The sequence below is a fragment of the Vigna unguiculata genome, chromosome 10 (genome assembly GCF_004118075.2).
Source record: "Vigna unguiculata cultivar IT97K-499-35 chromosome 10, ASM411807v1, whole genome shotgun sequence".
In the NCBI taxonomy this organism is placed as follows: domain Eukaryota; kingdom Viridiplantae; phylum Streptophyta; class Magnoliopsida; order Fabales; family Fabaceae; genus Vigna; species Vigna unguiculata.
Genome location: NC_040288.1, coordinates 40007452 through 40034963, shown reverse-complemented (window position 1 = coordinate 40034963; position 27512 = coordinate 40007452). Strand labels below are relative to the sequence as shown.

The window sequence follows — 27512 nt, the reverse complement described above, 5'->3', positions numbered from 1 at the left end:
ATATTTTTCTAACACTAGACAATATTAAAATATAATATTTTTTTAGTATATATTTTATGACCTAGATAGGAGATATGACATGAGTTTTCAATCCCAACAAAGTAGGATTGAAAATGTCTGAATTTATATTTGGAAAATCGTGCAGTTCAAATCAACACGCTTCATCCATAATGCTTCATCCATGATGATATTAAAACTTGAAGATGAACTAAATAAACTTCAAAATAGATGAAACACCAATGTAGACATTAAGGAGCTGTCCTGATAATTAATCTTCATGACAGAAATTATTAAATGGTGTACCTAATGCAGCTCCACGAATGCTGATAGTTCCGTGGCGGCACAGATTAAACTAAGGGAGTTAACAGAGGCTTTCCAAGAAAATGAGCTTCCAGGTTTCCAAGGACAAGGTCAGCCATGGCTGTTCGAGTTTCTACAGTGGCACTTCCAACGTGGGGAAGCAAGACAACATTTTCAAGCCCAAATAGCTCTTCTGGAACAGCAGGCTCATTTTCAAACACATCTAGCCCAGCACCACCCAAACGACCTTCTACAAGTGCTGACACTAACTCTGGCTCATCAACATGCTTACCTCTTCCAATGTTAATAAGATAACCCTTGGGACCCAGGGCATTGATCACCTCTCTGTTGATTATGTGGTGGGTTTCCTCAGTCAGTGCGCAAGCTACTACCAGTATGTCGCAATTGGATGCTAATTCTACAACACTTGGATAGTACTTGTATTTCGAGTCTTGTTTTTCAGTTCTTGAGTAGTAGCTTATTGGACACTGAAATCCTTCAGCTCTCTTCGCAATTGCCTGCCCTATCCTCCCTAACCCGATAATGCCGACAGTTTTCCCAGAGAACTGCAAGGAAAATACACAGCATGAAAATTAATTTTGCAGTTGGAAAAGAAGCGGGGTTAATACAATCTACAAACACGGGTTTTGATGAGCATAATAATCGTATGCAACTCCAAAAGATTAACAGATCCTTAGTCTCCAAATTAGAATTTTATTTTTCACTGTCACTCTGAAAGTCATAGAAATTGTATATAAAGAGAGAACAAAAAGGAGATAGAGATAGTAAAACCCAGTCAAGTTCACACTTCACATTTATTGTCGACGGACTGCTGGTAGAGTTTTCTGCTTATAATTCTGTGATGGGATACTAAGTTAAAGATAAATGGTTCTTTGTATATGCAGACCGAAGTCAAGTAGTGGTTAAGGGGTTTTGTTCATTGTTCTTGGAGATATATCATGTGTCAAATCACTGTAACCTACTTGAATTGCGAGTGAAGAAGAATGAGGAGAATGCAGAAAAAAACAAACCTTAGTGGTCAACTTGTAGTTACCGTGCTTCCACTGGCCGCTCCTGACATAGCGATCGCACTCGCAGATCCTCCTGAGGAGCGCCAGTATCAAGCCAATAGTGAGGTCCGCGACCTCGTCGGTCAACACGTCAGGCGTGTTCGTCACGCGAATCCCCTTCTCTCTGCACTTTTCCTGGTCAATCTTATCCACTCCCACGCTGAAGCTCGACACTATCTCCAGCTTCGGCAGCGCCTCGATCAGCGCCGCGTCCGCGCCGGCGCTCGAGCTTCCGACCACCGCGCGGATGGCGGCGACATGTTGACTCGGCAGCTGCGCCGGGTTCGGGTAATCCCACACGCGGAACAGCTTGAAGCGCTTGTCGAGCTCCTGCTCCAGGTACGGCATCACGCGACCCACCAGGAGTACTCCGATTGATTCCATTTCGCCGGCGAAATTGGGGATTGGTTAGGTTAGGGATTCCACAGAGTCGCAATGCAACGCAACAAAAAGACTGATTCGAAATCCTCAAGCTGGACGTTCCCTTCCATATATAATGTTTGAAGATAACATTGCTCAAAATCGCTTTACTGCTAAATTAGATTGATTTGGATTATTAATTTAATCCCAATGCCAATGTAATTGGTAATTCGTAACCGTCAACAACTCAAATCAAATCTATTATATAGATTTTTATTATTTATTATTCACACTTTTTTACTTAAAAATAATTTTATATATATATGCACAGTAAAGATTTTGACTTATATTACATTAAAATAAATGAAAAATTCAAATAAATACAAATAATCAATTTAAGTTTTATTTTCTCTCAAATTTAATATAAACCTAACCTTAAACATTCTTACGGGAAGTTCATTCAAACCTGAACTCGTCTTAAAAGACTAGAAATCATACGAACAATAGAAGAAAAAACTCCTACTTTTAGGACTAATAAGAGTCCATTACAAAATCCATGTCCGTAAATGTGTAAACCTACCATGGGCCATTCTTATTAATTGGACACTCTTGGTTGGTTAAGAATTTATGTGAATTATAAAACATCTATATCAGTACAGATCGATTGAGAGATTTATACATTATTTTGGCCCTACAAATCATAACATAGGTCTATTATTGGTTATGGGAAGTGAGCTTTTTTTTAATCGTTGATGGAGTTCATGGTACTTTAAACAAATAAGATATTGACAAAAGAAACAAAATATATCGAAAAAGAAAGTCATATAATGTCTTGTTTATTTTTTTCAAGGGCTAACCAACTTATGTGCTGTCTCACATTGCTCACTACATATCTTGAGGAGGTGATGAAGAGAGACCACAAAGGAGATAGAGATAGTAAAACCCTGTCAAGTTCACACTTCATAGTTATTGTCCGTGGACCATGGACTGGTGGTAGAATTTCTACATATAATTCTGGGATGGGATACCAAGTTAAAGATAAATGGTTATGCACAGCGAAGCTAAGTAGTGGTTAAGGGGTTTTCTCTATTGTTCTTGGGGACAATTCTTTTCGTCGTAAGACAGATCCAACACACTTTCCAAGATAAAGTAAGTAATCTCTGTTATGGACTATGATGTATAGACATCATACGTGAATTAAATCAGCAATATGATTATTCTAAAAATATATAAGAAAGAAACAATACATACTAATTTATATGTATACAAATAACAAGTATATAACAGCAATTTTGCAAATTTAATTCTATAACATACTTTGAGCATTGGAAAGAGCAAGTAAAAGAACTTAAACATGGTCATCGTTTCCTGTTCTCTGCAAACAAGAATAGGATCTACTTCCTTCATCCCTTAAGATCATCCGTACATTACGTTCATTAAGAAACAGATATTTCTATTTTGTACTACACAGATGTTTTTTGTGGCTATATTAGATTTTTATAACTTTCTTAAAGATTATAATACTCCATTTTTTTCAAATCATGGTTACTGGGTGACATGCTAATCTTGTTTAGAGTAATTCCATATATATGACAAATTTGAACACATGAAAGTATTCAAGAATATTAAAATAAACAACTCGTGGTTATAAAATTACCTTAGTATTAAAGATGGAAGGAAGAACAAGAGATTATGATTTAAATCTTTCACTAACACAAAACTAACATAATACTAATAACTACCGTTTGTCATTTTTCAATAGAGAAACAAAAAGAAAAACTATCCTTGAATAAACACCATCCCTCCTAAATGATTCAAGTACAGAAATAATCCTTCGAAGGATCAAGGATCATGTTAAGTAGTTATCCAAGTATTGGAAAAACCTTTCTGTTCACCGACAAGAAGATTACTTATGTAATGTTATCACTCCAAAGAGCAATTAGTGTAGTAATACTTGGCTCTTTCACCATTTTTTTGTATAATTTAATTATAAAATAATAATAATGATGCAAGTTTTAAAAAGAAATTGAGTTTAGGCAAGTAGTGTCACAACTTTTACAAAAAATTGAAATCGTGCCACGACTTCAATTCATTTATGTGATTAAGCTTAATCAAATTGTTGACGAATTCAACTTTTTCGCATAAACGATCATAAATTTAGCACGACCTCACCTCAGTTCAACCGCAAAGCGAAGTAAAAAATTTAGCATAATATGACCCCACTTCTTCGTATTGGCACGACTTGGTGGAACTCAAAATTTTTAAAAAACATGCACCATTTTTATAATTTCAATTAAATTATACCGTAATAGTAAAAAAACCTTAATAATTTATATAAAATAATGGTGTAGTATAAGCATCGGTAAGAAAATCAATGTAGATATATCATACTGTGTCAAATCACTCTAACCTACTTCAATTGCTATAGAGAAGAAGAAGAATAAGGAGAATGCAGGAGCAAACAAACCTTAGTGGTCAACTTGTAGTCACCGCGCTTCCACTGGCCGCTCCTGAGAAAGCGATCACTCTCGCAGATTCTCCTGAGGAGTGCCAGCATCAAGCCAATAGCGAGGTCCGAGACCTCGTCGGTCAACACGTCAGGCGTGTTCGTCACGCGAATCCCCTTCTCTCTACACTTCTCCAGGTCAATCTTATCCACTCCCACGCTGAAGCTCGACACGATCTCCAGCTTCGGCAGCGCCTCGATCAGCGCCGCGTCCGCGCCGGCGCTCGCGTTTCCAACCACCGCGCGGATAGCAGTGGCATGCTGACTCAGCAGCTGCGCCGCGTTCGGGTAATCCCATGCGCGGAACAGCTTGTAGCGCCTGTCGAGCTCCTGCTCCAGGTATGGCATCGCCTGAGCCACAAGGAGTACTCCGATCGATCCCATTTCGCCGGCGAAATTGGGGTTTGGTTAGGTTAGGGATTCCGAAGAGTCGCAATGCAACAAAAACTGTTTCGGAATCCTCACGCTCGACGTTCCCCTTCCATATATAATGTGTGAAGATAACATTGCTCTGCATCACGTCACTGTTAATTAAATTGGTTTGGATTATTAATTTAATCCCAATGTAATTGATTTATATATACACTAAAGTATTATATTTGTAATTTGTAACTATGAACAACTCAAATTAAATCAATTTATATATGGACTTTTAAGAATTATTTTTACTTTAAAATAATCATATATATGCATAGTAAAGACTTTGACTAATATTGCATAAAAAAATGAAAAATTGAAATGAATACAAATAACTAATTTAAATTTTATTTTCTCTCAAATTTAACATAAACCTTCCCTTAAACATTCTTACGTGAAGTTCATTAAAAGCTGAACACGTCTTAAAGACTAGAAATCACATGAACAATGAGAAGAAAAACTTCTACTTTCAGGACTAATACGAGTCCTTTTCTTAGTAATTGGACACTTTTTGTTGGTTAAGAATTTATGTGAATTAAAAAACATTTATATGGAATAAAAAGAGCAGAGTATATCAGTACAGATCGGTTGAAACATTCATACATTATATTATCTGGGAAATCAGACTATAAAAAAAAATGTTTAGATTAATATTAAAATGCTATTTGGCCCTCCAAATCACAACATAGGTCTATTATTGGTTATGGTGAATGGTTTTTTTTTTTTTTTAATTATTGATGGAGTTCATGGTACTTTAAAGCAATAAGATATTGACAAAAGAAACAGAATATATCGAAAAAGAAAGTCATATGTTGTCTTGTTTTTTTTGAAGGCTAACAAACCTATGCACTGTCTCATTGCTCACTGCACAAAAATTGACATTAAATATAAAGAAAAGTTTTGGAATGAGAGGCTCCAAAAGCAGTTTGGGTAATGACAGGGTGGAGAATTTATGAGAGTTTATAATGATAATCAAATCTAATAAAAGACCGAAGGTGTGTGCAGGTGGCATGATGAGAAAAACTGAGAAACTAGAATTTGGAAATTACTATAAAGATTTTGGACTTTGATGAGAAAAGAGAAAGAGAGAAGAGAGTAAAATAGCTTGGAAGAACTTGGTTGATCGTTGAAGTGATATGCATCTGCACCGTTGAGTGAAGGGAGAAAGTGAGAATTTGTGCGAAGGCATGCATGTCTGTTGTATTCCCTGGTTTTCAGCAACCTTTGACCTCTAAATCAGAACCTTAACCATCCAATTTTCCCACATGGTCGCCAAAACAGATTCCTCTCAACATAAATATAATAACAGTAATAATAATGCAAAGTTTTGTTTGTAACTCTTGAACCCGTTTAATTTGTTAAAAACATGCACCCCACGTTCAATGAACCAACTCAAAAAAGAAAATAAAAACCAACACAAACCCCATCAAATATTAACCTCCAACTTTTCTGTCTGTCAAAATCTCAAACTCCTAAAAGAACATCTCCCATTTCATTTTTCTTCTCCTCTGCTATTTTCCTCCCTTGCCACAATGCATCAAACATAGTTTACCTTATTTCTCTCCTCCTAAAGGGACCTGGGATTCCCATGTTTGTTCTTGTTCATCCCTTGAAAATTTCCCTTATAACATATATACAATAAAGTTAAGGGAAATTATGGTCAAAGCCATGGAACAAGAACAGGAAGGTAACAGGTCCAAACTCTTCAATTTCAAAGGAATGTTTGACAATACAGGGAGGCATGCAAAGAGTTTGAGCGTTGAGAGTGCCACCGCATTAGATCCTGCAGCTTCAGAGGAAGATCCAGTGTCGTCAAAAAGTCAGGGATCAAAAACTCAGAATGATCAAGACAAGGTTCCTAAGCCAAAGGTGAACAAGGAGGAAATTATAGCCAAAGAAAAACTACTGCAAGGTATAATACAATGTGTTGATTTGGATTGAGACCTACATGATTAAATGCAGTGTCATATGTTTTATGACAGCATGTAGATTTTTTTAAACTGATTCATTTTCATTCAATAATGTCTTTTCTTTTTTGAAACTTTGTGGATGTGTTGTTGCATTGGATTAGTTTATAATATTTAAAAATGGTTGGGTTTAATTCAGAAATGGAACAGATGAAGGAGAGATTTGCTAAACTCCTGTTGGGGGAGGATATGTCTGGTGGAGGAAAGGGTGTTTCTTCAGCTTTGGCATTGTCAAATGCATTCACAAATCTTGCAGGTATGTTGTTAATGTTGTCTCTTGCTATGTTTCATCTTCTTCTTCTTCATCTAAGACATGAACAGCCGAACGTTGTTGTTTGTTTGTTTGTGTCTCATTCTTTTCTTACTGATTATGCAGCTGCTGTTTTTGGAGAGCAAAAGCGCCTAGAGCCAATGCCGCCAGAAAGGAAGGCAAGATGGAGAAAAGAAATCGATTGGCTTCTATCAGTCACCGATTACATTGTTGAAATGGTTCCTGTGCAACAAAAAAACAAGGATGGCACAGTCATGGAGGTAACCAACCAACCCTCTCTCCTTCCTCATCATCTTCCTCATTCTTCTTTTCACTATTGCTGCATTTGATAGAACCTGATCTCTTTGCTTGAATAGGTTATGACAACACGACAGAGAACTGATCTTCACATGAATATCCCTGCCTTACGAAAGCTTGATACAATGCTCATTGTAAGATCCTATTTCCCTCACCAATCATCAAATTTGATCATTGTTTTTCTTTTAAAGTTAAATATATTTTTAGTCCAATCTGAATTCGGAATTTGGAATTTGTGTATGTTCTAACTTTAATACATTCTGGTTCTCAAACTTAAAAAATGAATAGATGCGTTTAAGTTGTTTACACCATTTGGTACATTCCAACTCTAATGTCAACCCAAACACTGTTTAACAAGTAAAGAACAATTAATCTTGTTACGTTAAAAGGACTATATTCATATATTTCTGACCAAAATGTATCAAAGTTGTCAAGATGGAGACAAATTTCAATTTAACGTCAAAGTTCAAGGACTAAAAACGTATATAACGTCTTCTTTTATGTATGCTTCAATTTGGTGTTAGTTCTCATACAAAGATTGATGATGAGCAGGACAGTCTGGATAACTTCAAAGACCAAAATGAGTTCTATTATGTATCAAGAGATGCAGATGACCCAGATAACAGAAAAAACGATAACAAGTGGTGGTTGCCTACACCTAAGGTTCCTCCAGAGGGTCTATCTGAGTCAGCAAGAAGGTTTGTTCAGTATCAGAAAGATTGTGTGAACCAAGTTCTTAAAGCAGCCATGGCCATAAATGCTCAAACTCTATCAGAAATGGAAATCCCTGAAAGCTATATTGAATCCCTGCCCAAGGCAAGTCAAAAGGAACTACTAGTAGTATTTGCATAAAGTTGTAACATTCTGAAATCTAACACACAACATGAATGCTATCTTTTTTAGAATGGAAGATCAAGTCTTGGAGACATGATATACAGGAGCATCACAGAAGAATTTTTCGACCCTGATCAGCTCCTAGCATCTATGGACATGTCATCAGAACACAAAATTCTAGATCTCAAGGACAGAATTGAAGCATCCATTGTGATTTGGAGGCGGAAGATGAACCAAAAAGATTGTAAATCATCTTGGGGTTCTGCAGTAAGCATTGAGAAGAGAGAACTCTTTGAAGAGAGAGCAGAAACCATTTTACTTCTCCTAAAGCATCGTTTCCCAGGAATTCCTCAATCTGCATTGGATATAAGCAAAATCCAATATAACGGGGTAAATTTTATCTTCATTATCTTTACATAGTCCTGAATTTGACACCATTTTTAATCTAAAATCTTAAGAAAATGAGTTTATGAGTCTTTTTTCTTACACTTTGTTATTTCTACTCAATGCACGACTTAGACTCATACTTCAATTATTCTCTGCACTTATAACATAATCACTTAACATTTCAGGATGTGGGGCAAGCTGTTCTTGAAAGTTATTCAAGAATATTGGAGAGTTTAGCCTTCACAGTGCTGTCAAGAATAGAAGATGTACTCCACGCAGATTACCTCACTCAAAATCCACCAAATTCAAGTAGAAGAAGTGTTTCGAGAAACACAACTTCGAAATCAGATAAGTCTCCAACTCCAAAAGAAGAGGTGGTGGAAAAGGGTAGCACAGAAACAATGACACTATCAGATTTCATGGGTTGGAGCAGTGATCAAGGTGAATCAGACCTTAAGAGAGACCCCTCAGATGATTTCTACAATGACATGGATAATGGAAAGCCCCAGAAGCTTCCAGAAATAGTGACCGACAAGAAAGTCTCCTACCTTGAGACATTGGGAGGCATGAGAAGTCCAACAGCACGCCATTAATCCAAAATTTGAAGTGTAAACACTTAAAAAGGGAGAGAAAGAAAGCGTTAAAATCAGTTTGTGTAGCCTGTGGTCTGTGGAGAGAGTTTTTTAAAACATAATTATTTATATCATCTATTCGTTTTTTCTTTTGTACATAGGAATGTATGGATACATAAATTTTCAACGGTTTCAAGAAGCACTGTCTTATTTATTGAATTCACAGATGCCATGCCTTTCGCCGCTATAGAAGGTAAACTACTTTGGACGTGTGACTAAACATTAACGAATGATTTAATACTAAATGACATAACAGTCCCAACAAATAACAAATTTTATTAGAATAAATTTCAAACGACTTTAATATCATCTCCAAAGATGAACTTTAGTCTAATCCAACTTACATAATCAACAAGTAAGGTGAAGTTTGCATCTACTTATTACGGTTCTTTTAATCCTTCAAAATGACATTAAAAGGGTTCAAACTCAAGGAATTCTTCTTTAGGTGGTTCATTCAGTCATCATTCATTCTTCTTGGATGTATAAGCCATTCTATTTTTAGATAAACAATCTTTTTGTGCTGATTTATTAACATGTTGGATGAATCAAACAAGACCTAGTTAATTTCTGATTTCGGAAGTAATATACATGTTGAAGAGGTAATAAGGTAAACATTTATAGGTCTTTGCTTCAATTGAAAACCAAAGTAATGCCACTCAATGAGACCTGAAAGAAGCATCTTTGAATAGTGGTCTGTAAGCATACTTACACATCATGCAAACCAGAAAAAAAAAATTACAAAGGAACTCAACAGATTGAGTTCTGATACAAATGAAATTAGATCTTGCCACGAGGGCCAAGCTTTGGTGGGAGTTGTGGACCCTTCTTGATTGGTAGAATATCACCTGAGGCTGTTGCACTGAAGTATGCCAAGGTGGATCCACCCCCTAATATCAGAAACTTGAGAAGCAATCCTCTCTTTGTGAATGGAGCAGCAAATGTCTCAAAGAACTTGCTCTGCAAAATCCACATCAATGAAACTTGTAAATAGTTTGTCTATGCATGAAATATTGTAAAGGGAGAGGATTACCAGAAAGATACAATACCTATAAGATATGAGTTAATTTACACATAAGGAATTGACATCATTTTCAATCCAAGACCTTAAGTCAATAAATTTATAGGTTACTATCTTTATATCCTTATATAATACTCAACTTTCTCGGTTTTACTTAATATAAAACTTAGATTCACATTTGGATTCCTGATTAGTTGATATGATATGATACTCAACTTTCTCGTTTTTACTCAATATAGAACTTAGACTCACATTTAGATTCCTTCTTGACCGGTTAATACTTGTAAAAAGCATAAGAAGTATGCATCTGAATTAAATTCTACTGGTTTACCAACGAGGAGCATTCATATATATGAATGGTACATCTGTTATCAAATTATATACATGTATATCAGTGAATTACGTTTAATTTTCCATGTTTGATTCTGAACAAAGAATATGCAGATGCAGAGATGAGAGAAACCTGAAGAGAATTGTAGGGTGAAGGTGCATCTGAGCCATACAAGTCCCACTGCCCTGTGGTGTTACCCAAATCCTCCAAATCAAAGTACACACTCTTGTCACCATACTTTGCTACCACAGCACCATTCCTGTGATATTTAGTTACACCCTTTAGCATAAATTACAACACTTTTCTTTTTTTTAGTTTTTCTTCTAAAATTTCAAATTTCAGAAATCAATGCATGGAACCTGAAGTTCTTGGATTTGAGACTCTGGCGAGAGGGCTTGAAAGAGAGCTTGGTTCCAGTGAGGGAGCTTCCAGCAAGGCCATTGATCGCAGCTGGTTGAACAGCAGCTAAGGTTGCAAGAGAAGCCATTGATGATATGATTTTCTTTACTTCTTACTCTCTTTCTTGTTCTGCTGTATCAGTAATTCAGTAATGGAGGCATAACAGTTTGTGCTTTTGATCTGTTACATGGAACTCATGTATCCACGTGGCCTCATGCATTCTCTCCACCAGATTTGGAAATTCATTCGTGAGGTCACACCTCGCTTGAAGATAGATAAGCTTATCCACTTCTCACTCTTGTCCAATACCAACATCAGAGTTCTTAAATATCAGTTAACTTAACCATTCATATTTTCATCATCCTTATACTCTTTTAGAATAGAATAATAAAAATTTTAGATTCTATAATGAGTTTTTTTATGTTGTTGATATGTTGTATCTAATCACTGATTTTAAAGTTATAAAATATTTTAAAAAAATTAAAATATCAAATAATATATTTTTAATGTTTAATAAAAAATAATATCAAAAAATTCATTAAAAAAGTTGGACTCAATTATACATGATGCATGCATAAATCCTAAACCTTAAATATAAGGTTTGTTGCTGGATAAATTTTTCATTTTAGTTAATCGTTGGTTAAATTTTATTCCTTCTTTTGTTTAATATAATTTTTAGTCTCGTAAATGGAAACTAAAAATATTAAAATTTATATTTATTGGAACTAAAATGGTATATTAAAAGCTAAAATAAATAAATTTTAAATATAAAAATAAAAAGACTAAATTGAGTAGAAATAAATAAGTAATTTAGCATCACTTTATTTTGTGGTTAAAGTTTGTACCTGCTTTTGTCGGACCCGTTTTGGTGTTAATGTTCTGTATATGATCGTAATTAAGTTTTGTTTTATTATTCCAAAGTATATGTATCTATTCATTTTAAACTTTAATAGTGTGTTTTATAAATTCTTTTGATAATTTTGAAGTATATAGAAATGAAATCAATAATTAAATTAAAAATAACTTTTAGACCGGTTGCAAAAATCTAAACTGTAAAATTTATCTAATATGGCCTGAAACAAGGAAAATTCACGGTAACTTTCATAAAATCATTATGGTCCGAATGTATTTTCTAATTTTTTTGACTTCATTCTTTTAGCGGAAATAGAATATCATATATTTTTATAATATATCTTTTTTCTATAATTTTTAAAATATGTCTAACATAAAATATGATTTTTGTTATATCTATTTTATTCTTTTTCAAGCCAGTTTTGACCACAAAATTCCATGAATACTGTATATACATATGATGTCATATAAGAATATACAAAAAAAAAAATATGATGTCACACATAAGGTATATTAATAAGAAAAACAATACTTTCGTAACTAAAATAACCATGACCCTGTAAACAATACTTGATTTCTAGGTTTTAAAAACTTTTTTTGTCTCTATTCATCATGCAGATACTCAATTACTGAAAATTCTCTTTCCTATTTTGAATAATACTAATTATTATAGACTAATTATTTGGCAAAGTTAAGCAGAGGTGAACAATTTAAGCATGATTTTTTTTTAATATAAATATAAAATAAGGTTCATCCATGAATTTTGCCTCCTATAAATTGAAAGGAACACAAAATATTCATCACTACTGTAAAAAGGGGTAGAATAGAATAGAAAGCCTATAACTTTAGCAGCTAATAAAATCCTATCTAACCTAACTAATTATCTTCTTTCTCTTTTCTTTTTTTTCTTGGCTAACCATCTTCACACTGTAAACTTGTTCTAATGTTTCTTAATGTACAAGACACAAGATTATTGGCTGATTCCACAGACTCCATTGTTAACTTTGCTGTAGGAGAAGCATTAACAAGCATCTGAAACACCATTGTAAACAAAGACCCTCCTTCTGTTCCTTTTTCTTCTGGCCTTGACCTAATCACCAATGCCCTTCCCTCAACCCCATCTGGAAGAATTGAGAATCCTGACGGCAAAATCGCAACGTTGCTTGAATCACATCCTGATAGAACAGATTGGAGACCAGAAAAATCCACAGGAGCATATGCCACCATTGATTCATAGCCACTTGTGCAGCTATCTTGCACTACCCACACACTATTCTCTTTTGATTCTATTTTCTGCCAAGTAAGAAGAATCAGATCAGATACTTAACCAGTGGCTGAGATCAGATTTTCAACTTATTTTTTTTTTGGGTTAAATATGTTTTTTTGTCGTAGTGAAATTTGATTTTAGTCTCTCATCGATATTTTTGATCAATTTAATTCTTCATCTTTAGAAATACGTGAATTTAGTCTTTTTAATCTAATTTTGTTAAGTTTATTTGAAGTTTCAAATGCGTATTATGATAATATTTGAGTCGGCATTTAAATAAAGATGAGTCAAACGAGAATTCAAATACTATTGTGTTTGAAACATTAAATAAACTTAACAAAGTCTGGTTAAAATGATTAAATTTATACATTTCTAGAAATGAATGAATAAATTGGTCAAAAATTTCGAAAAAAGACCAATTTTAAATTTCACTTGAAATGACCAAAAACATATTTAATTCTATTTTTTTATTTTTATGTTGATTGTGTTTTTATAATACATCACACTGATGTCATATTTTAAAAAAGTATATATATATTTTAAAATATAAACATAAATATCCATCAGTATATCTTAAAGAAAATAAAAAGACAAAAAAAAAGTCTAAATTCAACCCCTAACCATGTTTTAAATTCGTTCTGTTCTTGAATCCATTGTGTATTTATTGACCATTAATTCAACCGTCGAAAATGGTAGAAAAAACTTGAATCCAAATTCAAAAAACTTACTTGGATGTTTACAGCATTGCCTCGGTCTTTTCCTTTGGCTAAATTTGCAATCGACTGCACTGACCCACCATAGGACATCATATCCCACTGTAATAAAGATAATTGTTAGCAGTCAACACAGTGGCCCCATTTGCCATTATTACTCACCAAACTACATAAAATTGCTGCTATAGAAATGTATATGTGTGGAAAGACAGAAGGTGGTGGATCCACTTTTCTGGAACTTCACAACTTTCTATCTTCCATATGCATCTTACTCTAATGGAAATAAATACTTCTGTTTATACTGAATGTGTGTGATCTAGGAATGTGAAAACAAGAGTCGAAGACTTTGTAATTGCATCCAGAAAAAACGACATTCAAATAAATATATATATATTTTAAGTATGAGACTGTATATTAATAAGTTGTCTAATAACAAGTAAAACAATAGACTCAGCAAATAACAAATTTTGTTATATTAAGTTCTCAATCATAATTCTAATATCATGTTAAGAAATGAAATTTATATTTAATTCAACTTCATAAAATTGATCTGTAAGATGGAATTTACGCTTCATATATATATATATATATATATATATATATATATATATATTCTAAATTCATCTTATCATTAGGTGGTTTGAGACTACCAACATAAAATCAAAACATAAAAGGGTTGCAACATATTTGTACCTCGCTTCGACGAGCTTCATCCCTCAAGAAATCAAACAGTGCATTGGGAGAGACAGGAAGCCACACAGAAGAAACCGCAGACAAGATAACCCCAAGAGGTTCACCAGGGTCATTCAAGTTCTTCCTAGAGCTAATTCTTATATCTTCTCCTGTTTTACTCGTGAACTTGGTCCAAGTATGGAAACTTGATGCACCAACTGCATGGCAGAAACTCCATGTCATTCTTTGCGCCAACTTTAAAATGCTTTTCCTCCCAGCCAACGTTGCAACACCTATCATTTAATCATCATCATATGTTATAAAACACTTTAATCTGTCAAGTCTCAAACAAAAACCTTGGTATATATATGTTCAGTTCTCACCAGTTGAATCCTTCGTAGGAACATTTGTTGCCATGTTAAAAACCAAACGCTCGCATTGAAGTTGCAGTGTGGCTATCCAATGCCTTGCCCCAAAAGCTAGACCACTGTTTACAATGGTTCGATACAATGTGTGGATTGTGCTCTTCTGGCACTCCAAGTGCTCCACCCATATCACCTTAAACAGAAGCAAATATCAATATATATAGTATGATATATATATTTGAATGTCACATAAAATGTTAAAACACTTTTTCTTCATACCTTGCAGTGCCCGTTTGACTTATCCTCAATAATGCAACCAGATGGGCGTTTTCTGCATTTCACAAGGGATGCATCGATGTTGTCTTCAACTTTGTCTATAGATACATCAATTATTGCCCACTGTTCATCACTCAACTGCTTGCAGCACCTCACAAAATACACTTCTCTGGTGGGCACCATTGGAGTTAACATTTGCAGCTCAGCAAACATCTGCACCCACAAAGGTTATTAAGACCTTTCATGTCAACAAAACCTCGTGCTTTACTTTGATGGAGAAAGTCTCATTGTCATTATTGTCTACGTTTAAAGTCATGAACAATAGTATATCATGTTTGTCTTGCTATCTTAATATGTTGAATAGGGAATAAAAGAGAATTTCCACAATACTATATAGATGTGACTAGGGAGAGAAAGATTTTTTTTTTTTTTTTCTGGTGATAAAGGGAGAGATTTTGTGTTGGATCTGATATTGGGAAATGCGAGAAAAAGTGCCGAGTGTTGCTATAATTGATGTATATGTTCGATCATTTCTGTGTATTCTTTTAAGCTTTTTTGTGTCCTTATCAACATTTTCTGAGAGAAAAATAACTAAAAGGCTTTGTTTAGAGGGACGAAAAAGAGCATGTATGTTAAGAAATTTAAACTATAATCATAATCATAATCTAAATGCAGCCAAAGTGTCTTTTGCTTTTGTCTTTTAACCTTAAACTAGAATAACAGTTGGTTGAAAATTACATAAGTGGTGGGAAAGGTCACTTTAAAGAGAAGTCCTATCTTTTTCTTGTGCTTGTGAAGTTTGGACCACTTGAACAAATAAAATGGATCCACGTTTTAACATGAGGCAGAAACGAATGGTTCAAGATAAACGAGGCACCTATTTTGTACGTATCTGTAGTTTATGACTACCTAACACTCCGAAATTAAAAACACCTTCCACCTTACCAATTGCACTGCACCATTCCTGTTGGAACCTTCTCCATTGAACATAACATCAACGGTTGCAGCCTTTGATATCAAGCATGGAAACATTTCCTTCCACTGATTCTGCAATGAACATGCTAGAAATATTATAAGAAAGTTAATCATATTTATATATTCGATCTTTATTTAACACAAATATATCTCATGGTAATAACATCACCTACGAAACATTATTCTTTATACATATTTATAGACCCTCGTACGTGTATTATTACGCTTACCACATCTAGAAAGGTTTGGAGCAGATGAGGGAGATCCATGAAAACAACCTCGGAGTCTCTCGATGCTTCGATGAATGTTTTTGGCTTGTCACTGCTCGAATTTTCAGCTGCGAACTCCTTCACATATTCATCATAGTTAAGTATTTCACGACCTGTTTCAACGCTACGAACCCACAATGGTTCCCCCATGTTTGCCATCTTTATGAGCTCTTCACTTGCCCGGTTAACTATTTCCATTATCCTTGATTTCTCGAGCCCGAAAACTCCATTGTAAAAGTCCAAAGAGCTTCTATTCTCTTCCTCGTCACGACCAGAAGAAGTTGCAGGAGACGTTGGTGAATATTTTCCCAACGTTGCCCGGAGTTTCTCTACCTATATATAAATTAATCAGAGAATTAATAACATTTTATGCACACATTGCTGTATTTTCCATTTCAATGTTCGCATATACGCATTACCTCAGCTTTGAGTTTGACATTTTCAATAAGGAGTTGTTTTTCTTCAGTGGACATGGAAGCTTCTATGGTAGCCGTTACCATACCGCAATTGGGACAACAAGATTTGTTGATGATCTCTCGCATGGTCTTGTTTTCCTCCTTCAGCTTGTCTAATTCTGACTTCAACAACGAGTTTTCATGTCGCTCTTGTATTGCCTTCAAAATTAGCAATGATAATAACATAGTATTTTATTTATAAAATATGTCATTACTAATTATTTATAAATTAGGTGAAGAAATTAATTAAGATACCTTGATTTGGGTTCGACGATTTTGGAACCAAAACTTGACTTGCCTCGGAGCAAGGCCAAGTTGCTGACTGAGTTGTTGCCTCTGCTTTTCATCAGGATGCGGTGATTCCTTGAAAAGCCTACATCAGTACATTATTCATGTCAGTTGTCAGCTTTTTTTTTGCTGTCTTATCTTTCACCACAAGCTTCATCTCCCAAACACTGATCCAACAACAATTAATGTACAGATCGAATTTAATAATGCAACAACCACGAAATCAAGTGAAAAGAGGGGGCAAAGTGCCTTACATTAGCATAAGATAACAAACTAACCGACAAAGCAAAAGTACTTAAAAAAGATAATTAAGCAAAGCTTTAGCTTTAATCATCATTTTTTTTGCTTTAACCATATATATACATGATGTCGATCGCAAACTTTTCTCATAACTTTTGCAGCAGTACGTCACACATACCAGTTATATATCTATATATAAACTATACTTTAAAACCCACTTGCAATGTCGGTATGTAAATTATTTAACTTTGGAAGAAACCATTTCATTGTTACACACACTGCCACCACTTTTAGCTAACACCTAACATTTTGGTGCCGATCACACGTGTTACGACAATCATGTTGGAGTTAACTACTACAGTGTTTTTATAAACAGTATCTCAGTATTCAACATTAAAGACTCGAATTCAATGTTTCTTCATCGATTGTGCGCAAAAACAAAACGATCGCACAACTCATAAACTAATAATTCATTAGAAAATAACTCTATGTCTCTCTCTCTCTCTCTCTCTCTAACAATGAAACATGAAAGAAAAAAAAAATTATAATGCTCAGTCTAAGTGATGATTAATTGGATACGAAATTAATACGTAGACATATACGGAGAGAGTTTACGTACGCTTCCATTTCTCTGATCTGTTCAACGGTGTGTCTGTGATACTTTCTCTTCCTCTTCTTACTCCTATCACCATCATCGTTGTTCTCATCATCGTCATCCTCGTGAGCACCTTCTCCATCAAAATCTTCTTCTGACCTGGATCTCACAGGTCCTGAGTTGTCACTGCTAATCTCTACAGTGTCCTCTCGCCGGACCTCGACGCCGGCAACCACCATGCCGGACGTCGTCGCCGCCTCTTCGGCATGCCGGAAAATCCCAGCCTTCACATCCAATACAACAAAAACTAACTATAATTAGTTTAATTTAACTTCATACACACTATATACATAAATAAATAAATATATGCATATATTCATATATAGATATACATATATATAGATATAGATATACAGAAAGTTTGAAAACTTACTAGACTAAGAGAGAGAGTTGGAGAAGAAAACAAGTCTTTGGTGTGAGGTGGTGTGTTTGACATGTTAACTCCCATTGGCAAACACGTTTACTGTGCTTTCGGTGTTCTTGATGATGTTTTTTTAAGGAGCGAAAATGGCGAGTGCTTGTTGTTTTTTTTTTTTTTCTTCTCTCTGTAAGGAGTGAAAATGATGTTTGGTTTTAAGGACTCTTTCTCATGTTGCACGCTCTTATTATTCTTTTCAAATAAATATAAAAAACAGTCTGTCAGAACAAATTGTGTGAAAATAGAGAAATATTTATTACAGAAATAAGAATAGTATTTAATGAAATATGGGTTTATTGTATAGAATTGTTTTTAGGATTTGTGATGTTGTCATTAATATAGTATGTGTAATTAATTTTAATAGTCTTTCCTAATAAAACTTAATGAGTAAGTATTTAATGACTAGATGTAGAAATGGTAAATTCATAAGTATATTTATTGCATTCAAATTATTTCTTGAATTTTTATAAAGCCCTCATAACTAGAATTTAAGTTTTTTTTTAATAAAATTCAATGAAGATCAATATATTGCGTTGCATTGCATTACTCTTTGAAATTTTAATAATGTAATTAAATATAGCTACTACTTAACTTATTAGTATATGTAATAAAAATAATTTTTAATTATTACTGATTAATTTAATATTTTATTAATCGATCTCGATGAATACAGATAAAGATTGAAAAGGGTTTTTTTTTAAAAGAGTTTAGTAGGTATTAATATATAGATATATAACGTCAATTAATCGGAACTAATTTTTATGTGTTTTGAATTAGTTGTTATTAAAAAAAATCATATACTTTGATTGAATAATAATGTACCAAAATAGTATTCATATAATTCCTTTATTTGTAATTAAAAAGTAATTAATAAGTGTGTTAAATATTTTTCCTTTAGAGATTAAAACATTCAAATAATTATGCTACATATCAATTTTGAATTTAATGTAGTGTAATGATATTATAAATATTTTTAGTTCGTTAATTAATTTTAACATGAATTTATGGTAAGATCGTATATATTACTACTTTCTCCAACATAATTTTAAAATTCATATTTAGAATAATAAATTATAGTATAGGAACCTTTATCAAGACAAAGTTCTTTCCATATTTTGTATAGGGTTAAGTATATTTTTAGTTCCTGAACTTTGACCCAAAATTGGAATTCGTCCCTGGTCGAAACTTTAATAAATTTTGGTCCTTAAACTTTAAAAATAAATGAATATAGTCCTTTTAACCCAATTTTGTTAACTTTTTTTCAACATGTGGAATGTGTTTCATGTTAATATTGGAGTTGTTTATGCCGTTTGACACATTCTCGACTCAATATTTATTGAGAAATGCATTCGAAACCTAAACAAAAGTTAACAAAATTAGGTTAAAAGAACTATATTCATTAATTTTTAAAGTTTAGGGACCAAAATTTATCAAAGTTTCGACCAGGAACGAATTCCAATTTTGAGTCAAAGTTTAGGAACTAAAAACATAATTAACCCAAAAATATATATTGACATTAATTTGTAAGAGAATAAAAGTATAAGTTATGTAATAAAATTCATTACATTAAAAAAATAACTTATTATTTTATTCATGCTAAAAAAAAGTATTTGACTCTGTTATTATATGAAAAGACCTTATTCATTTTCTCTGTCTTTTTCGTAAGTATTTTCTTCTATATTACATAAATTATTTATTAAAATCTATTTAATCATTTTAGTCTATAGATGTAGTTATTTTTTTCTTTTTCTCAGTTACAAAGATCAGAGAAAAATTAAAAGTCTACTATTCTCTCTTCATATACTAATTATCTAAAGATAAACCTTAAAGAAAGTACCGTCGTAGTTAGAAATAAATTTAATGCTACTTTAAGTTAACTGAATTCTTTTAATAGACATGAATTAATTACAAGTGTGTTATATTTAAGACCAGATAAAGTAATAAATATTTTCAGTGAAAAAATTAGGTATAAATATATCCTATTTAATTTTTTTTTACATGCATTCAAAAATATTAAATAAGATAAATCTGTGTATAGGAATTGTACTATATATCAGAATGATAGTCAGAAAAGTGGACACGGACACTAACTCTTTGTCATTATTTCTGTTCGATCATCTATCACATACTTTATGAATATCTATTATTTGGAAAATTTTCAAATTTATTCATATTCCTGAACGGCTATGAGTATTTGTTAGTATTATAGATTTTAAATAAAAGGTAAAAAATACTAAAAAGTTATGAAACATGTATTTCTAACAAAATTAAATCATTTTAAAGTATATTTTAAAATTAAATCATTTTAAAGTATATTTTGCTTTAAAATAAGTGATGTGGTCTTATTTCTTTTTATGAGATCATTATTTTTTTATTTCTAACAAAATTAAATCATTTCAAAATATATTTTGTTTGTATTATATCACATGTATTTTTTCTATGACATCATTGTATTTCAAATTAAGAAAAAATAATTATGTCAAGTTTTTTTTATGATGGAATGAATTTTTATTTTTTTTACAGTAAACATAAATTTTTTAAAAATAATAATAATTTAATGAGAAACTAGTCAAGATAAATTATAATATGCTAACCTTTTATAATTAAATTTTACAATAAATCAATAATAATAGTTATGGGATTAATATTTTACACAATAAAAAATTATATTTGAGTTTGTTTCTGAGAAAAAAATATTTCTCATAATCTAAAAAATTAATTATTCACAAATATTTCTGAGCAAAAAGAAAAAAAACTCTTTTTATACCACAATATAAATTATTCCTCATAATCTAAAATATATTGTATAAATTAGAAATGTTCATTCACTATACAACTAATTATAATTAAAACTATTTATTTATATTGCAAAATTTAATTACATGAAAAAAATATTTATCTTCCATCAATGGATGCTTACTCTATGAAAATGAGAAAGAGGGAGACTTGGTACGAGAGTGAATTTAAGAATATAAAAACAAAATGAGAGAAACTTGCCAAGAATTTTTTAATTATTTCTTTCTCATTTTGTCTTTTTTGTTGGCAAGCAAAAGAAAGAGAAGAGAAAACTCCATTTGATGAGATTGACAGTTAGATATGTCTCTTTTTTAATGGACGGTTAGATATGATACGTTTCACAACTTCCACTGTTACACAGCACACCCAACTAACCAAACTTTATCAAGTCTTATACATTTATTAAGTATTAAACATGTGTGCAAAAGCTTAATTAAATTTTAAATTTCTTATAAAATTTATTTTTAATTAATATTTTATTAAATATTTTTGGTTTGTTAAGGATTTACAAAATTTATATTTTTAATCAACTATTTGGTGTTTAATTTTTTTATTAATGAAATATTGTAGTTATTGTTTTGATTGATCATTTATTTACTTATTTACTTACTTATCTGATAATATGGTGTTATAATTAATATAAAATATATATTTAAAGAATATAAAATAACAACCAGACTTTATTATTGTGATTGAAAATGTAAAAACCTTGTTTAAAAAAAATTGTTTTAAGAACACATAACCTCTTTTTCTAAAACATATTTCTTTTTCTAAAATGTATTATTTCCATAACTTCGTTTCTTCATTTGACTCACTCAAATTTAATCTTTTTGATCAGAAATTGAGGTTGCATTCAAGTTTTTCCAATCAATTTTTCATTCGAGTAAGTTAAAATTTTGGTCTCCTTTGATGCCCAGTCTATTTTTGCTTTGTATGCGATTTTCTTTGGATTGCATGTGTTTCTAAATTCTTTAATACAATTCTCTACTAGTCAATGGTTCTTTTTATTTGGTTCGATTGTTTTTATGTCGTCTTTAGGTTGAGATAAAACATTTGTAAGTTGGAAGACATGTCTTTTAAGACGAGGGAAGTTGACTACCTTCAGTTAAAAGTTTGTGCTTGTGTTTAAAATTGTGGACAGTTGTTGGGTGTGGCATAACGTTAAACTAGTTTTTTTGTGGCTTGAGCTATGATAATGAACTGCATGATTGAATCTATTTAGGGACTTTAGGTGTGCAATGAAATTATGAAATTTAGGGAAATATGTGTTAGTTCGTTATTGTTGATTTTGTGGTATGATTGAATTTGAGAGTTATGCTTGAGCATTTGTGGTATATAAGAATATAATGATTTGTATGATTGTTTTATGAAATTTATTTTGCTTAATATATGTGTGTTTCTTTTATAAATTAGTTCACCGTATCTTGTGTTTGTGTTCTTGTGTTATTTTTCTTCTTTTACAATGATCACCATTATTTAATGTGAGTAAATGAGAAAATAAGTGTTGATCTATCTCAAGAATATGATATGCAATTATCTAGTTTTTTGTTTAGCATTTTTTATTTAATTATGTTTTAAAAAAAAATGTGTAACTCTTATCCCTTCATAGTTTCTTTTGGATTATATATGAATTTATTTTGGTTTTATATTATCTTTGAGAAATGAATGTAATAAAGTAATTATATACTTTGTTTATGTTGATGGATAGCAATTATTGCACTATTATTAACTAAGATGTGAGATATTACAAAAAAAAAAGAATTATTATTATTATTATTATTATTATCCAAGTAATGCGTTTTTAATAAAAACTATTACAATCGTTTTAAATATTAAGTATATATTATTTTACATTAAACACAAAAAATTATAATTTTAAATAGGAAAACTTAATTTTAAATAAAGTGGCCGAATTAAATTAATGATAAATTAAAGAATATAATTTTATAAGAGTTTTATTTTGAGACTTCTAGTGTCACTTTAATCCGCGGTCCACGCTTCTAATAATTCAATTCATTTACCTAGTCACGTGTCACACACAGATAAAGAAAATTAAAATTGGGACCAATAATATCATGTAATATTATTACAAAACAATGGGTAGTTTTATTGAATAACTATTTTGTCTTTACCACATAAGTGTTCCCAACAATTCTTTTTTTTTTCCCTTAAATAGAATTAGCTATGAAATGATTATGAAAAGTTTTGGTGTAATATTTTTTAAATAATTATGAAAATTAGATGTAAAAATAAGAAAAACAAAATAAAGTGTTTGCCTTTTATTTAATATTAGTTTGATAAATAACTTTTTTTTCTGCTTTTATTGATTTATTTAAACATTAAAATTATTTTTCATAAACAGACTTGATGATCTGATCTCTATCTTTTAAGAAATAAAACGACATTTACTTAATTTTTCATGTTAATTGAATATAATATTCAGTGTGTCTTGTCACCTTCTATCAACATTTAATTACAAAAGTCAATATAGAAGATGAATTTGAGTGAACAACTTGTCTTTCTAACACTCTTCTAACATAATTGTTTTATAAAAGTGAAATCAAACTCAAATTCTTCGAAAGGAAATTTTAAACTCAAAATTTTTAAATAAAAAACAGAGACATAAAAAAATGTAATTAACCAATACTTTTAAAACTAACTACTTATAAAGTTGATAAATATTTTAAAATTGTATCATTATTATTGAAAAACAAATTAAAAATAACTTCATTTAAAATAAAATAAGTTTCAGAGTCATCACGCGCGATATTTCAACTAACATTTTGTCCAGAACTTTTATAGCATGAGGTCCACTTCACTGACTCTGTATCACATTGAATTAAAAGCATATGCACCATTCGTGAAGGATTAAAAAAATGTGCATTAACTATAAAAGATCTTAACTTTATAATTTTAATTTAAATTTACACAATAACATGTAAATCATGTTTTAAAAATGATTATACACCTTTTAATATATATATATATATATATATATATATATATATATATATATATATATATAAAAGATATTGTATCATATTATTTTTAAAATAAATATTTATCATGTATTATATACGTGTATCATACACTTTAATTAATAATAATTAAGAACATAGATTTTAAGTTTCAAATCAAATAAACAAATAAATAGTTAAATATGTTTTTATCTTTTAACTTTTAAAATTAGTCATTTTTTAAAATTTTGACTCAATTTAGTTTTTTCAATTTTATAACGGTATGAATTTAGTCATTTTAATAAAATTTTATTAAGTTTATTTAACATTTTCAATGCACACGTTTTATGATATTTTCTTAGCTAAAGTTTAAGCAAAAATATGTTAAACGGTGTAATAAACTCAAATGTTACCATGAAACACATTTGAAACATTAAATAAATTTAACAAAAATTGGGTAAAATAACTAAATTTACACCGTTTTAAAATTAGAAGACTAAATTGGTTCAAAAATTTGAAGAAAGACTAATTCTAATTTTCACTAAAAGGTGAAAAATTCAAAAACATATTTAACACAAACTCAATAACATATTAGATAAAATAAATAATATATAAATTAAAAATCTATTAATTTATTATAATAAAATTTTAAATTAGAAATGATGAATTAATATCTCTTAATAAATTTGAAAAAGAAATAAATCTATTATAATCTTGTGGATAAAGTTTGAGAAACCCTATTTTCACACGTAGGACGGTCACCTCTCTATGAGCGGTTATTTTCATATGAAAAGTATCTATTTATAAACCTCTTATTCTAATGTTAACATGGAAAGAAAACTTTAATTAAAGAACATGTGTTTTTCTTTTCTTTCTCATATTAATAATAGAAGTAACAGTTAACTACACTACCTAAACTTTTAAAATTTGTATAAAATGAAAATATATAAAACTTTAATTATCTTAAATGTTATTCTTGTTTTTTCTTTAAAATTATTAATAACTGAGAAGGAAGTTTTTCTAACATGTTAATTAGTGTTTTTAATCTTTTATTTTATTTCCAAATTAATGTTTAAAATTTTTATTATCAACTTTAATTCTTCCCCATATTCATCAAATACGCCATTCTTTACTAGCCTTGTGATAAAATACAGTTCACTATTCAATTAAATCTATCACGATTATATTTTTTACTTTATGAAAAAAATTCTAAAGAAACATGAATATATATATATATAAACCCCAATCTTATTATTTAGTTATTTTATTTCTTATATTTTAGTTTGAGGACATATTTTTCAAACAAAAATACTAAATGTTAAAGAATATATAAAGAAAAAAACTAATTTAAAATATTATATTTGACATAATATATTAAGTACATATTTTGATAGTCGGCGTTCAAACTTATATATTAAGTTTTAAGGTTAAATATATTTCTTTTCTTTTTAACTTTAATTGAACACTAGAATTAGTATTTTTTTTTTAATTTAAATTAATATAACTCATAATTTTAAAATTATATGAATTTTATTTTTTTAACCAAATTTTTTGAATATATTTGATGTTTCAAATGTGTTTATCAGTTAATATTAAAATAAAAATGTCAATATAAACAACTTGAATGTTATTCTAAAATGAGATATGTTTGAAATATCAAATAAACTTAATAATATTTAATTAAAATGATTAAATTCATGTATTTTTCAGAATTAGAGGATTAAATTAAACAAAAATTTTGAAAAATAACTAATTTCAATTTTTATAAATTAATGAAGAAAACATGTTTGATTATAATTTTTAATAGTGTCTGAATAAAAATATTAGACTTAGAGTTAAATTCAACAAAAGTAAACTTTATGCAAAATTGAAAGTTAAACTAAAATTGTAAATTTTCTTAATTGTATGAATTGCGAAAAAAAAATCCGCACACGACATGGCATATCCAAAATTAAAAAGAGATCAATTTGTCGGAAAACAAAACTTAGTCACGGATTTCATTCATTATGGACGAGTGTGACGGTCGGTAATAGCGGTTTTTTATTTTTTTTAAATGGGTTAAGAAAATATTTTGATAAAGTTTTCAGTGTTGGATATAATCATTTTTAGTAGTATCTGATTAAAGATATTAAACACGGAGTTAAATTGAAAAAAAAGGAAAAATTGAAAATCACAATACAAAATTAAAAAGAGATCAAATTTACAATTTAGATTTTTTTCATTATTAATTTATCTGAAAAAAAGAAAATTCCAGTTCACCACATATATGTGTATAAATACAGAATTGGACTTTCTTTTTTAAATAATTGATGAAGTTAAAGAAACTCAAACCATTTAAAAAAATAACATTTTGAGAAAAATATAAATATATTTTTAGTATTTTGATACACTTCTTTAACGTTTTTTTTTTATAATTACTCATGCAAAAACAAAATACTAAAAAAATAAAGATATGTGAGATGATTGTTAGGTTTGGGACCACAAGTTTTAGTTAGTTAAGCTTATTGACACACAATTCATACCAAAGTTTTGAAGTAGTTGCCAACCACAACACAACAATCTCAACCACATATAACTTTCAACCATTTATCTCATCCTCCTACAAACTAACCAATTATTACACCTTTTAAAGTAAGTGATATTCAGGTCCCACCATATTAATTATTAACAATTCAAAACTTAAATATATTATATATAAATATATATAATGCATAAATTATCCAAACAGATACGTATAGTAATATATAGTAACTATTCAATACATTGGAACAAAGCTCCTTATAGAAAGCAGTACAATAATGTAGTTTTTCAATTCAAAAATAATATAACCAGTTATTTTTATTTTATCAATAAGTTAAAAATGATAAACAGTCAAATTAATATGGAAGTAATATGAGAAAAGGTTTAAGATGAACATTGATAATAGGTCGTCCTGGTTTAATTTCATGGACTGATATTTTGTAAGATGTTCTGAATAGTTTTTTTAGGAATAAAAATTTATATTTATATGCTCATTTTATGGATTTGAACTCTGCTTGGAGGAAGAATTTTTAAAAAATTTTGGTTAAAGATTAAATTTTCTTATCAATAATTGATTTTTAGAAATTTTAGAAGGAAATAATGTCAATATTTACATTTTTTAAATATATACAGTTTAAAATATTTTATATTTGTTGTGAAGAAAATTATTATATTAATAAATTAATTAATTTGACTTTAATTTATAAGAAATAATATAATTGATTTGATGTTTTACATTCATATATTTATTTATTTTTTTTTAAATAAATATAATTTGTCTATATTTTGTAAAATGTAATTTTTATCATACATTATATGTAATTTCCATGTTTTATTTTATTTTATTTTATTTTTAATGAATTTATATATAATGATGACAATTAATTAATGAATTTTTAAGTGTCAATATAGCTTAGATATTAAATTTCATAATAATGTTTACCATGTCTCATGAAAAACAATTAAATTAATATTTAAAACATTCTTACGCGATTAGGTGTAAGT

General features: G+C 30.2%; 4 protein-coding genes across 6 annotated transcripts; 1 reads left to right on the top strand and 3 right to left on the bottom strand.

The window, feature by feature from the left end:
- Positions 1 to 128: 128 nt before the first annotated feature.
- LOC114167164 (hydroxyphenylpyruvate reductase-like) lies at positions 129 to 4712 on the bottom strand. Of its 2 annotated transcripts, XM_028052153.1 has the most exons (3): positions 4198 to 4336; positions 1332 to 1900; positions 129 to 866 (listed from the first exon to the last, which is right to left on the bottom strand). In XM_028052153.1, the coding sequence occupies exons 2-3, from the start codon at positions 1752 to 1754 to the stop codon at positions 348 to 350; spliced, it is 942 nt and encodes a 313-aa protein (XP_027907954.1). In that variant the 5' UTR covers positions 1755 to 1900; positions 4198 to 4336; the 3' UTR covers positions 129 to 347. The 2 variants fall into 2 exon arrangements, with proteins under 2 accessions (XP_027907954.1, XP_027907955.1); XM_028052154.1 differs by lacking the exon at positions 1332 to 1900 and having other exon boundaries at positions 4198 to 4712.
- Positions 4713 to 6111: 1399 nt separating this feature from the next.
- Positions 6112 to 9176, top strand: LOC114166666 (rop guanine nucleotide exchange factor 12-like). The gene is made up of 7 exons (XM_028051429.1): positions 6112 to 6565; positions 6760 to 6876; positions 6997 to 7151; positions 7248 to 7322; positions 7741 to 8004; positions 8092 to 8412; positions 8595 to 9176. Exons 1-7 carry the CDS (start codon positions 6310 to 6312, stop codon positions 9000 to 9002), a joined length of 1596 nt encoding a protein of 531 aa, XP_027907230.1. The 5' UTR covers positions 6112 to 6309; the 3' UTR covers positions 9003 to 9176.
- A 456-nt stretch (positions 9177 to 9632) lies between these two features.
- Positions 9633 to 11046, bottom strand: LOC114166159 (photosystem I reaction center subunit VI, chloroplastic-like). Its single transcript, XM_028050834.1, has 3 exons — positions 10750 to 11046; positions 10523 to 10649; positions 9633 to 9998 (listed from the first exon to the last, which is right to left on the bottom strand). Exons 1-3 carry the CDS (start codon positions 10875 to 10877, stop codon positions 9819 to 9821), a joined length of 435 nt encoding a protein of 144 aa, XP_027906635.1. The 5' UTR covers positions 10878 to 11046; the 3' UTR covers positions 9633 to 9818.
- Positions 11047 to 12540: 1494 nt separating this feature from the next.
- Positions 12541 to 18386, bottom strand: LOC114165991 (homeobox-leucine zipper protein GLABRA 2-like). 2 transcript variants are annotated; one of them, XM_028050638.1, is made up of 11 exons: positions 18190 to 18386; positions 17781 to 18067; positions 16889 to 17006; positions 16598 to 16792; positions 16140 to 16511; positions 15880 to 15981; positions 14938 to 15147; positions 14677 to 14851; positions 14315 to 14586; positions 13637 to 13723; positions 12541 to 12934 (listed from the first exon to the last, which is right to left on the bottom strand). In XM_028050638.1, the coding sequence occupies exons 1-11, from the start codon at positions 18262 to 18264 to the stop codon at positions 12554 to 12556; spliced, it is 2274 nt and encodes a 757-aa protein (XP_027906439.1). In that variant the 5' UTR covers positions 18265 to 18386; the 3' UTR covers positions 12541 to 12553. The 2 variants fall into 2 exon arrangements, with proteins under 2 accessions (XP_027906439.1, XP_027906440.1); XM_028050639.1 differs by having other exon boundaries at positions 12554 to 12934; positions 17781 to 18040.
- Positions 18387 to 27512: the final 9126 nt, after the last annotated feature.